Below are 12,817 nucleotides of genomic sequence, written 5' to 3'. Positions count from 1 at the left end.
CTCCTGTGTCCAGGCGTTTTGTAACCTGGTCATAAAAAGAGACTAGATTAGTCAGGCATGGTCTGCCTGCTACGAACCCGTGCTGGTTTCCCCTCAGCATAATTTTTCCTGCTGGGCTCTCGCAAATGTGAGCCTTGATAATTTTTTCGAAGACTTTGCCAAGGATGGAGGTGAGACTGACTGGCCTATAGTTGCCCGGGTCCTCCTTCCTCCCCTTCTTGAAAATGGGGACCACATTGGCCCTTTTCCAGTCCTCCGGGACTTGGCCCGTGCGCCACGAGCATTTGAATATTCCCGCCAGTGGCTCTGCAATGATGTCGGCCAGTGCCTTCAGCACCCTCGGATGGAGCTCATCTGGGCCTGCTGACTTAAAGGCATCCAGTTCTTCCAAGTGACTCTGCACCAACTCAGGGTCTGCGCATGGAAGTCTGGCGCCTTGCTGCTGCCTCTCTACAACCCCAGTGAGAGACTTGTCATGCCCCTCGCTTAGGAACACTGAGGCAAAGAACTCGTTGAGGAGTTCAGCCTTGTCCCCCCTGTCTGTCACCAATTGTTTCTGCCCATTTAGCAGGGGTCCTATTCCTCGCTGGGCCTTCCTTTTACTCCCTATATATCTAAAAAACAATTTCTTGTTGTCCTTTACTTGGGATGCCATCCTCAGCTCCATGGTAGCTTTGGCCCGTCTAACTGCCTCCCTACAAGCACGAGCAGAGGAGGTATATTCATCTTTGGTGATCTCTCCCCGTTTCCACTTTTTATGTGCTCCCCTTTTGGCCCTTAGGCTGCCCGGGATTTCTCTGGTCAGCCAAGGAAGCCTCCTGGCCCCTTTCCCTCTTTTTCCTCGCATCAGGATCAGGTTACTACATGTGTTCGGGTTTTTTTCTGTATTCCTCAGAGGCATGGGGTTTTGGCTGCAGCCAAGGTTGGGGATTTTGAATGGGATTTTAACTGGGAAGTCTCCTGCTGAGACTTAAACTTGGAGGTTCCTGGCTCTAGGGTCTTGCTTCTCCCCTCAGGGTAAGACTGATCACCATGTCTGGAATCAGGAAGAAATTTTACCCTATGGTCAGCTAGTTATGGACTGTGGACTTGTTTTGCCTTTTTCTATAGCAAGGCGGGTAGAGGGGCAGGGAGGGAGGCCCTCTTCCTTGGAACTCTCAAGTGTATTTAAACAACCTATGCAAGTAGATATCGGCCAACAAGTTCCCCTTGCTTTACCAGTGTGGCAGATTAGGGGTTTATGTCTTGTGGTTGTGTTAAGGTAGGTTGTCTGTGTAGGTTGCTAAGAAGTTACAGGTCTCCAGTAGTACCCAACCTTTTGCCTCTATGGACCAGATGAGTGGAATGGGGTTCGTTTATGGGCCAGATGAAATGTGCCCTGATCTGTATCTGTGATGCCCCAATCTGGACCCCTGCCTGTGTTCTACCCATATCCAGCCCTGTGCCACCTGACCAAGCCTCATGTCGCCCAATCCAGATCTGTGCCACCAGATCCAGCCACAAGCCTCCCCAATCTGGACCCACACTGGATCTTATTGCATGCTACCTGATCTGGATATCCTCTCCTCCAATACAATCTACATACCACCCAATCCCATCCTGTGCCAGCCAGATCTCATAGGCATGGCCATGTTATCTGGCCCATGAGGCTCCCCACTGGAAACTTGGCAGCAGAAGAGAAGCAATTTATACTGTAACTGCTCCTCCACTACCAAGTTTCCAGATCCTTGTGGAGCCCTGTGGGTCAGATTTGACCTGCAGATGGGGATTAAGCCCTGCTGGGTTTGTCAATGGATTTGTATAGGACGGTTTGGGTAGAGGTGATCTTGGATCAGGCAAGGGGTTGGACCAGATGACCTCTGGAGGTCCATTATAGCCCTGCTTTTCTTGGACTCTATGATTTAGAGCAGGGGTTTTCAATCTTTGTTAGTTTAAGTACCCGCAGTGGCCGGATGCCGAGCAGGAGGGGTGTGTGTGTATGTGCAGCCAGACACTGAGCGGGGGGGGGCAGGTTGTACATGGCTGAACACAGAGCAGGGAGGTGGGGACGGCACATGGGTGGGTGGGGACGGAGCACCACCACCTCCCAGGAGGAGTGGGGCTAGGGTGGGGTGGAGCAGGGAAGCTGACTGGGCTGGGGTGAGGGCAGCGGCACCCCTCTGTGTGGTGGGAAAGCTCACTGGGCTGGTGTGTGGCAGCAGCAGTCACTGCGTGTGAACTTTTCCCACTCTGCAGATAGGCACTGCTGCTCTCGCCCTGCCTTGGCCCTGCTCCTGGGAGGTGACAGCACTCCGTCCCCACCCACCTACATGTACCCCCTAGGACTGGTCCCAGTACCCACAGGGGTATGTGTACCCCTGGTTGACAAGCCCCAATTTAGAGGATGGGATTGACCACATACTTAGCAAATTTGCAGATGTCACCAAGCTGGATAGAGTTGTAGATATTCTGGAAGATAAGCTTAGAATTCAGAATGACCTGGATAAACTGGAGAGATTATCTGAAATTCATCAAATGAAATTCATCAAGGACAAGAACAAAGTTCTACACTTAGGATGGAAAATATCCAGTACTGTAAAAAGGACATGGGGGTTATAGTGGACCATAAGGTGAACATGAGCCAACAGTGTGCTCTTGTTGCAAACAAATCCAACAGCATACTGGCTTGTATTAACAGAAGCAAAACAAGGGAAGTGATTCTTTTTCACCCAGCACTTGTTGGGGCTTCACCTGTTGTAAGATGTCCAGTTTTGTGCACCACACTTTGAGGAAGATGTGGGCAAATTAGAAAACTGTGAAGTGCAACAAAATGATTAGAGGTCTAGAAATTGTGATTTACAAGGAAAGGTTGAAAGAAATGGTATTAGTTAATATGGAGAAGAAAAGCCTGAGGGGGAGATTAGATAGCAGTCTTCAAATACCTGATGGTGATAGACTATTCTCTGTCATGGCAGGGGACAAGACTGGGAGTAATGGCTTCATATTGCAAAAAGAAATTTAGGAGATTAGGAAGAACTCCCTCACTGTGAGGATGTTAAAACACGTGAACAGATTACCAAGGAATGTTGTGGAATCTCCATCCTTGGAAGTTTTTAAGAGGAGCTTAGACAAGTACTTGTCTAGGATGTTTTAGACGGAGATCATCATCATGCCTGGAGTGGTAGGGTTGAATTAGATGACCTATCACTGTATCTAGGTATTTATACTACATTCATTACCAAGGTATCTCTGTACTTCAAGAGCAACTGTAGGAAAAGGTAAGAAAAGTATAAAATGAGTCAGACTCATTCAGGGAATGTGAACAACAGGCATGAAGGGAAGCAGAGGTGGAAAATAAATAAGGGTGAATGAAAGGGAAACATTATGAAGAAGGAAGATTCTTAAAAGTACCAGTTGAAAATGCAAGTGAAAAATGAGGTCCAAACAGAACAGAACTTAGGGAGCATATATATTCCTAAAATTGCCCAAGGATTTGTCAAGTAAGCAAATAATAATATTTTTACAATGAACATAAGACATTAAAGAGCATCATTGGTCATTTACTGATACTGTTGTGAATATATTCAGCTGAAAAACTAAAACTTCCTAAAGGGAAAATTTAAAACTGCAACAGTAACCTTTAACGTGAAAAATTTCAGCTGAAAAGTGACAGATTTCCTGGGGTCATTTCAAACCAATTTTAAACACAAGCCTTTGTTTTGAATCTGCATTTTGAGTCAGAATGCCATTTTGATTTTGTTTTTTAAACAAAAAACTAAAACAAAACAAAAATTGTAAGTGGGGACTAAACAAAACAAACTAAATCAAAGTTAAGTTTTGACATTTTCATCAGCATCAAGAATTTCTTTTGATACATGTCGATTTTGGTAACACCCTAAATAAAAAAATTGACTAACTATAGCGTAGAGATATTGAGCTGGAGCATTATTTATACATGTCAACCCAAAACAGATGCTAGTAAATATTTCTAAATTTCATAAAACTAGCAAACTTTCCAGTAGTTCTGACTGAAGTACCAATCATCAGAACATGACTATATACATATGCAGGGTCAATACATGTATTTGTCTCCACTACTCTCTTTCTGTCTGCCTCCCTCTCTTTGATATCTAGTAGTTTCTTTTTGAATCCCTCTTATTACACTGCTCTATTTATGAAGAATCAATATTACATTAATACTGTATATCCCTCTATGGGTAGTGCACTTTTACTCATTATGTTGTAGACTTATCAAATTAAATGTGGTAGTGAATGTAGGTTGACACTGTTAAAGTAAATGACCCAGTGCTTTAATACTCATGATGCACTTATAAGGTACATTTGGGCTGAATTGGCTCAGAAAAGCGTAAGTAACTTTAACGGACTAGGAAATACAGTATCTGCTTATAGTTAACAGAAGGTATGTTTATGCATATCAGCAGGCAGGCATTTTACTTTCAGTACCCTGCCTATTGCCTCTGGCTTAAAACAATAAAAGACATCACAGCAGAGCCATTGGGTTTGGTTCAAAAAGCCTAGCCCAGTTAGCCAATTCATAGCTAATTTAGCCTATGAATTTTTTACTCTTTTTTTCCCCCCAGAGAAGCAAGAGTTTTCTTTTGCAAGTATACAAGCTAAGGATTCCAATTGACAGATTCTAGGAATAGGTAAAGAGCAGTAATAGCACCAAATAGAACTAAAAATGGAGGAAGAATCACAGACAAGACAATGGAAAACATCTCCACACAAATTAAACTTTTTTAACTAGCGGTTTGTATAATAAAAAGGTCCTCAGACAAGAGAGTGAGGTCCTTCTTCTCAACTCAAATACCACATTTACTTGTATGCCACATAAAATTCTGCTGCATGTATGAAGCTTATTTTTTGCCCAAAATAGAAGCATGGATATGTTTGGAGTGTTTGTATGATTCCAACACAGGCAAATATGAACAATGAGGTTTATACTTGCAGGAGAAATGGAATATAACATAATAAGTTATAACGTGATGAAAAGGAGAAAAACTCTTTATTAGTTCATCTCTAGGTTACAGGAGGATGGAGTGCAAGGTAGAAAAAAAGAAAAAAGATATCGTTACTATTAAATTTTCATTAAAAGGCATAAGGGATCATTTATTTTTAATCATGTATTTCTCACAGAGCGTTCCAATCATGTCCATCTCGAGTGTCAACTCTGCTCCCACAAAAATAGAGAGCCTAAGTAAATGCCTCCTCACTACAGTAAAGCAAAAAGTCATTTTTCCCCCTTTGTAAATACAAAGACAACATTAAGAAACTGAGCAGGCTCCCAAAGAAAGGCAGGGACCAGTCAGAGGGAATTTTCAGTGACTAAAAATCAGAGGTCCCAAAAAACCAACTTTAATGACAAAAAGTTAAATGATTCTGTCTTGTGCCCGGCTGCATTCTACTTTGATTCTCAGATCATTGGAATATGACATAACAATTCAACTCTAGCAATTTCTTCGTTATTGAAAGTGAGTCAGCTTATCTGTCTTATGCACACTTCTTTTCCACTATGCAACTAATAATTAGACTCTGCTTAAAAAACAAACTGTTAACCTCTCATTTGCTTTCCCTGCCTAGGTCTGACCACTATAAAGGTGATGGTCCTCAAACTCATCAGGAGTTAAGATGGCTGCAGCAGTGATTGGGATGCAGGACACTGGCAGTGTTACCTTTATGAACACTGTTAGCTTCTGCTGCTTGTTCTAAGAAAAAGGAGAGCCAGTAAACACAATGGATGCCTGTAGATGTGCCAGGTGGCTGCTCTGACATGCTGTAACTGCAATGCAGGGGGGAGCAGACTCAATTAATCAAGTCTGCTGGAGTGTGTTAATTAGTGTGCCCCAGCCAATCTCCGTGTCTCATGTATCAGCGCCCTTCTCTGACAACCTTTAGTTCGACAAGTTTTAGTTAACCTCCGCTTAAAAACTTCCAAGGATGGAGATTCCACAACATTCCTTGGTAATCTGTTCACATGTTTTAACATCCTCACAGTGAGGGAGTTCTTCCTCGGTGTCCCTTAAATTCTCTTTTTCCCAGCTGGGTCTGCTGTGGCAGCCTCCCATTCACTGCCCATCTGACCCAGCTGTTCCTTCTTTTGCTCTCCGGTGCAGTTGTTTTTTTTAATTTGATCTCACCATTCTCCTCTTTCCAGGTTTGAACCGTGGTGGTTGGGTTTGCTGTGGCAGCCTTTGATCTGCCACAGCCCCAGCTGGCTCCTCTGATCTTCTGGAGCATGGCACATTTCTTATCCAGGCTTGCTGTGGTTTCCCTTGCTTCTTGGGATAAGTTTGTTCTTTTTGTTTCTCCCTCAGTCTCCCCATGGCAGGGTGTTTCAGTCACCCTCTAGAAGAAAAATAACCTGGGAACAACCAGAGTTTCTCTTGGGAAAGCAAATGTCTGCACATTCAGTGGTCCTGCAGCATCCCACCCTTACCCATGCCCTTCCTCCTGAAGAAAATAAACTGCCACTCCCTGGACTCTGCTGCTTCAGAAGGGAGCAGCACATGCCTCATTCAGAATCCCCACATTGTTCTGGAGGGAAACACAGGTTGACCATGGGCCATCTGGGTTAGCCAATCAGGGTTACCCTATGTACTGCTGTCATCTCTCACCAGGCAGACTATGGAAATCTGCAGAGCTCACTGAGATGTGTACACCAGGGGGCTCCCATAGTTGCAGTGTCAGTCCTGCAAGCTCTCCACTCTTCAAGACCTCATCATTTGAATGTCTGTACAGACAGCTCTGGGTAAATTTCTCTAGCAGGAAAACAAGTCTGGGAGAATTCTCCCAGATTATTTAAATGTGTGTGCATGGCCTGAGTCTGATTTCCCCACAGCAAAAGCCTGGACTCGAATGTTCACACTTACAGGAAGAAGTGACAAGACAGCTTTAAGAATAAAACTCAACAATAACTTGATTCATGATTCCCAGCTGTTCTCTCTCTTTCCAATGGCCTGGCCCTCTTTCCAAGTTGAAACCATTTCACCAATCCCTCTTCCAAGGTAAAGCCATTTTTATATTCACTGATTTCATGGTCTTTCCATCCTCACATTAAATCTTTTTGGGTGTCTGTAGATGTGCAAGGACACTGCTCCAATGTACTGTAATTAGCACACTCCAGCAGTCTCCACATCTTGTGTATCAGCATCCTTGCATTCAAAATGGCAGTGGGGATGCTTTAATTAAAGCTCATCAAATGAGTTTTAGTTAAAACACCTCCACCACCATTTTGAAGTATGGGGACACTGATACATGAGGTACTGTGGACCTTGTTACATTAGACACTGTGGGCTCTTGGAGTCGCTGTAATTAAAACCCTTCCCCCCACACACCTCTGCAGCACATGTAAAAATGCCCTTTGACTATTAAATGAGGAATATACACTAACATTTGCAGAGTTTGAGTATTTTTAGTTATTCCCATTTTTATTAAAACTACTGAAGGCGGCTGATACTTTGATGCAGGAGTTCATAAAGACAGACTGTATCCACAGCGGAGAAAGATTTCCCATTCTTGCAAGTTTACATAATTACTGTGCATCAACATTAATTAAATCCTTTTTATAAAAGAACAAGATTTTTGCTTTTTTTCCTCTACATCATCTATGTGATCACACTAATGTGAACCAGGTAGTCAAGTGGGTATTTAAGTTTAGATTCACACAACACAGATGAAGAGGAATCTAAATTCAAATTCTACCATTGCTTTTTAAGTTTCATCGAGCTGCCAAAAACTGAGGGCCCTGCAAGGAAGGCACGCTGCCTCCTGGACGATGAGTTATTCTTACTGCTTCAGTGCCGATACTGAGTGGCTTTGTAATGGGCTCTCATTAGAGCTCTCTCTAGCCATCTTCACTAGATTAGAGCTTCAAGGTCTGTTTACAGGGACAATTGTTTATGTAAAAAATGCAAAGGAAAAAATATTTTTCCCTAGATTTCTATCTGCAACCTATGCACAAATCTTAGGGTTGTACCTAAGGGAACATTTCTCTAGCCTGACATAGAGAGATGGCTTCCCCATTTTGACACCTTATCAAACTTCATTACAGTCTCTTTTTGGGGGGAAAAGATCTAAAATTCTCTAATAAGTAACAGTGAGATGATGGGGCACCTCCGTTTAGCAGCACCTAGTGAAGATTAACAAGCATAAATGGGGAGGATATCCTGTACTAAAATGTAAAGTTACAGCATATGACACATTACTTCCCTTTAAAAAAAAAATCAACATAAATAAAAGTTCAGAGCAGTCCACAGCAACATAAATGGCAGAGAGAGTTAATGTCCAGAGATGTCTACATAACAGAATGAAGATAAATAGAAGCTCAGACACTAATTGTAGTCTAGAAAAACAAGAAAGCAATCGCAGTAGAAAAAGGAGCAAATTAGATGTAAATAAGAGAGGCTTGAAGAGAAATGAAGCAAAAATCACTATGGTAACCATTAATTTTTAGTTCTCAGACTAATGACGAACTGAGGAAATCAAAAGTAGCAATCCCAGCTAGGTATTATGTTCAAAGACAGATGCAAAAAGAAATGTGATCATTCACATTTTGATGGCCTTCTCCCCCAACCAAAAATGAACGCAAGTCCTCCAAATATTTATCCCAAATACATTTTTGTTTTCGGCCTGAGACCAAACAAATTAAGGAACCCTCATTAGAACACTAAAATGTCACTTGCTGACATATTCGAAAAACATTCTCTCATGTGAGACCTTGGAAGACACTTTTCCTACTTCTTTCTGTAAATAAAAAGTTTTTCACATGTAAAGAGGGTTTTTTTTCTCACTATTTATTGATATATTAGAGACATGCAATAATCAAATGGTACACAGCAGCTTTGTAGTGGGATACAACTAATACTGTACTCTTCCTATATGCCTTGTGTCACTGAATTCTGAATGTAAAGTGAGTTGGAACATTTCAGTAACACTGAGCCAAATATTTAAATCACCCTCTTTTTGGACGCTTTACTTTTTCCAAATAGAGCTAATCAAATAGCTAATTCAACCAACTTTGCTCATTTTACTATTCACAAATTGTCCTTAAGCAATTTATGATTTATTCATTCCAAAAAAATATTCACCAAATCATTTCTACAAATATTTCTTGGGTCTGCAGATTATTTACAAGCACCTGATTGTGGGGAATGTTTATATATTAAATTCAGCTGTGTAAGGCTGACTTAACGACAAGTCACATGGTGTTTTTCTAATGCTTGTTTTATATTAGTTTTATTCTGATATTTGTTTATAGTACAAATATCCAAATTAACAAATGCCAAATCTGCACAATATTCAGAAATTCACAAATATTTGCTTAAATTCAACAGTTCTCTAAGTATTCTTTGAATAAGTCCACTGATTAAATATTTGTATAAATCTTCAATTTGCAGAGGAATCATGGTATCATACATATGTATTGGCATGCAATCACAGTTCCACATAGAAGAATTCATGCAACTGCCTCATCTCTCAGTTCTGCTCAATTGCATTTTGAAAGAGGCAATTTGAATGTTCTATATGTTGTCAAGAATTCTGAAAAGTTTGCACATAGCAGTTCTGTCTGTACCATGTTAACTTCCAGAAGCTGTGAAAGTATAAAGTAATGAAAAGTAGATGCAGGTATGAAAAAGACCAAAATGTGTAAAGTTTTATCCATTATTAGGCATTCAGTCACAAGATTGAAAAAATATCTAGGAAGAAGAAAGCCAAATCTAAATCTACCTCCAAGAGTCACTGGTACAAAATTTTAGAAAATTATATCACCAAACAGAATCGTAATCTATTGTGTTTAACAACTGCAAAGGCCCTTGCGTGTCTCAATTCCTTATGCATTTCCATTTTGGCCTTCTGAGCATGAACAGAAGAGCTCTGCTGAGGCAACTACCTTCATTTTCACACTGTTACAATCCTAAACTGCCATAGGAAGTATCTACATTCCAAGAAAATCCAAATCTGGATAGGTGGGGGGCACAGACCGCCAACCACATGCCACATGCTGCACTTCATGGGCCTCCTACTGTGGGTGCCCCTGCTATACTGCACAGTGCTACACCACACCTCTCTGTGTCCCCCAGTGCACTGAGTCACACCATGTGCCCATCCCTTCACCTCTCATTGTACTGTACTCCAGGTGCCTTCCAGCTCCCAGTTATGGTCTCCCTCACCTCCAATATGTTCTTCACCCAGCAGCTCCACCCTGTACCCAAGGGTAGGATCAGGGTCAGGTAGCATAATCAGAAGGAGAGAGGAAGAGCCTGTAGACTCCAGGGGAAGCAGTGGGAGAACAACGAAAGGAGCAGCACCTAGACTAAGAACCAGGGGGGCATAGTTTAAGCCCTTGGGGCTATGCAAGGCCCATAGGCTGCAAGTTTGGACAGCCCTGATTTAGCAGTTCCCCTCAGAGCTCAATCCCTATGTGAGATATCTACATAAGATTCTTTCCTGAAAAACAGTGGAGGGAGCTATATATTTTCCTGGGAGGATCAAGATCAAGAAAGGCTTCACATTGTCAGATTAGGAAAATTACTTGCCAGTGCAGACTGGACTAAATTGGGGTACTGGCAAAGACCAGCTGCCCAGTGAGAATGAGATAGCTATGCATCTTCCTAGGTAAATCAGGATCATCATCCAAGGGAGGATGCATAAATTTCACACTAATAATGGGAAAGATTTAGGCTGTAGTGAAGTGCATAGCTTAAGTTAAATGTCCACAGAGTATTAAGAAATGAAAGCTAAAAGTTCAGAAGCTTCACAAGCTCAGGACCAATTCTGGTTTTTAAAAAAGAGCTTAGATTTCACCTGAGTGATGCAGAAGTGACGAAGCAATCAGAGGATGCCACCGAGTCAGTATCTTAACAGAAAAATATTTCACTCTGACACACACACACACACACACACACAGAGGTACTTCCTGAATAAAAAAATACTTCACATTCAGCTGTCATTTCATTTTCCTCAATTATCAAGATGAGTGTAAAGGTAATAACTATGAAAATACATTCCATAAAAAAATTTCCATGGACTGCAGTGGGGACAGGATTTCAACTAGTATTTTTCATTTTACTGACACTGGAATTGCAGCCCATCTTAAATAAAAAGAAGTTGTCTACAAGTACTAGAGACCAGGCTCCGCACAGCTCTCTCTCCAATTCTATTTGTCTATTATATCTGTGTATGCGTCTCTGTGTTTAATGAGGTGTATGGCAACCTCTACTGATGCAGATACATAAAAGAGAGAATTCAGCATCCCTCAAGCATACAAAAGCATTCAGTGTCAACACAAGGCATGAACTTGTCAAGTAAACAAGATAATTTTTCTACCAGGGTGATGGCAGGAGTATAGGCCTCATCTTACCTCTCCATTCTCTAATGGGTGAACCTTAGAGTAATATGAAGTGCATATAACTTCATCATCTTTTACATAGGATGGAGGCCCAGGACGGGGATGGATATTGTAGCGCGTCAGGCATTCTGTGTCCGTGATAGCATAATACTGCCATGGCTGGTAGTCAACACCATCAAGTGAACGTTCCAAAATCCAGTTCCCAGGTCGTGGTGAATTCGCTGCTTTCACGATAACATATGCAATCTGGAACACCTGAAAAGTATTTTTAAAACAAATGTATATTTATATATATATATATTTTCTTTTAATCTTTACCTGCCAAAATAAGAAAGCTATATGTATGATCACTTCCCATTTTAGGATTTTCCCTAAAAATGCAATTTGGCAACATATTCTAGAGAAACTATTTAACTAGAAAAACATTCCTTCTCTAATAACATTTCTGCAAGCAGGTAAGCTGCATCATGACATCTCAGACTTTTTGAAGTGGGATAAAAAGAATTCTCTAGATTCAATCTAACCCATGAGAGGATATCCAATTTCACCTGAACTTAATTAAAAAACAATGTTTGCATATGTTCATATTTGTACCATTTACAATATGTATTTGAGCATACAGACTCCTATTTTTGTAACATCTATCCAGTTCCCAAACTCTACTTTTCTTTCTCATGCAAAATTCTGTGTTGAAGATATTAGCAAGCACTTCTGTCATATGACAGGCATGTTACAGCCCCTCCATAAAACATTCCTGGTCACACCACATGGCTTCTTGCACAGCAATCATAAATAAGCTTTGTAGTATAGAGATATATAACATGTCACAATAAACAGACTATAAGCATGTAATCAACACTCATTATGGTCTGCTTCATCTGCCTTTTCAATTGATTTATCAAGATTTATTTCGGGTAACCTGGTTGCTGGGAATTGAGCTGAGAACAATACAGTTAGATTTGTAACTGCAGAATGACATTCAGTAATGATGCAGCGTCTTTTTCTTAGTAACTCACAGATGTTACAATGGTAAAAATGAAGCAGAGGAGTAGCAGCACTTGTCTCTGTTAGAAGGGATGAAAATCCAGTCAATTAATATACAGAGTCCTGCTCAGGAGGCAGTGCTGTGAGCACATACAAAAGGCAGCCAGAGGACAACCTGACCATGGAGAACATTTTTATCCCACAATCACCTCTTGGCTAAACTGGCTAACTGCGGCCTTGATGTCACCACGATCCGCTGGCTGGGGAACTGGCTCCATGGTAGGACCCAGAGGGTGGTGGTCGACGGGAGCCAATTATCTTGGTGCGCTGTGACCAGTGGTGTCCCACAAGGCTCTGTCCTAGGGCCTATACTATTTAACATCTTCATCAATGATGTGGACATTGGTGTCATACATTCATAGATTCATAGATGTTAGGGTCAGAAGGGACCTCAATAGATCATTGAGTCCGACCCCCTGCATAAGC

The 12,817-nt window shown here is 41.5% G+C and overlaps 1 protein-coding gene across 1 annotated transcript in view; it reads right to left on the bottom strand.

Moving 5' to 3' along the window:
* Positions 1-12,817, bottom strand: part of LAMA2 (laminin subunit alpha 2) — a 559,328-nt gene that overhangs the window by 400,661 nt on the left and 145,850 nt on the right. The window contains exon 5 of the mRNA XM_006029173.3: positions 11,360-11,602. Within this exon, the coding sequence (XP_006029235.2) occupies positions 11,360-11,602 (243 nt within the window). The remainder of the gene's footprint in view (positions 1-11,359; positions 11,603-12,817) is intronic.

This window comes from Alligator sinensis, unplaced genomic scaffold, assembly GCF_000455745.1.
Source record: "Alligator sinensis unplaced genomic scaffold, ASM45574v1 scaffold889_1, whole genome shotgun sequence".
Classification (NCBI taxonomy): Eukaryota; Metazoa; Chordata; order Crocodylia; family Alligatoridae; genus Alligator; species Alligator sinensis.
Note: the sequence above shows the minus strand (reverse complement) of the source record. Positions and strands in the feature narration are given on the sequence as shown.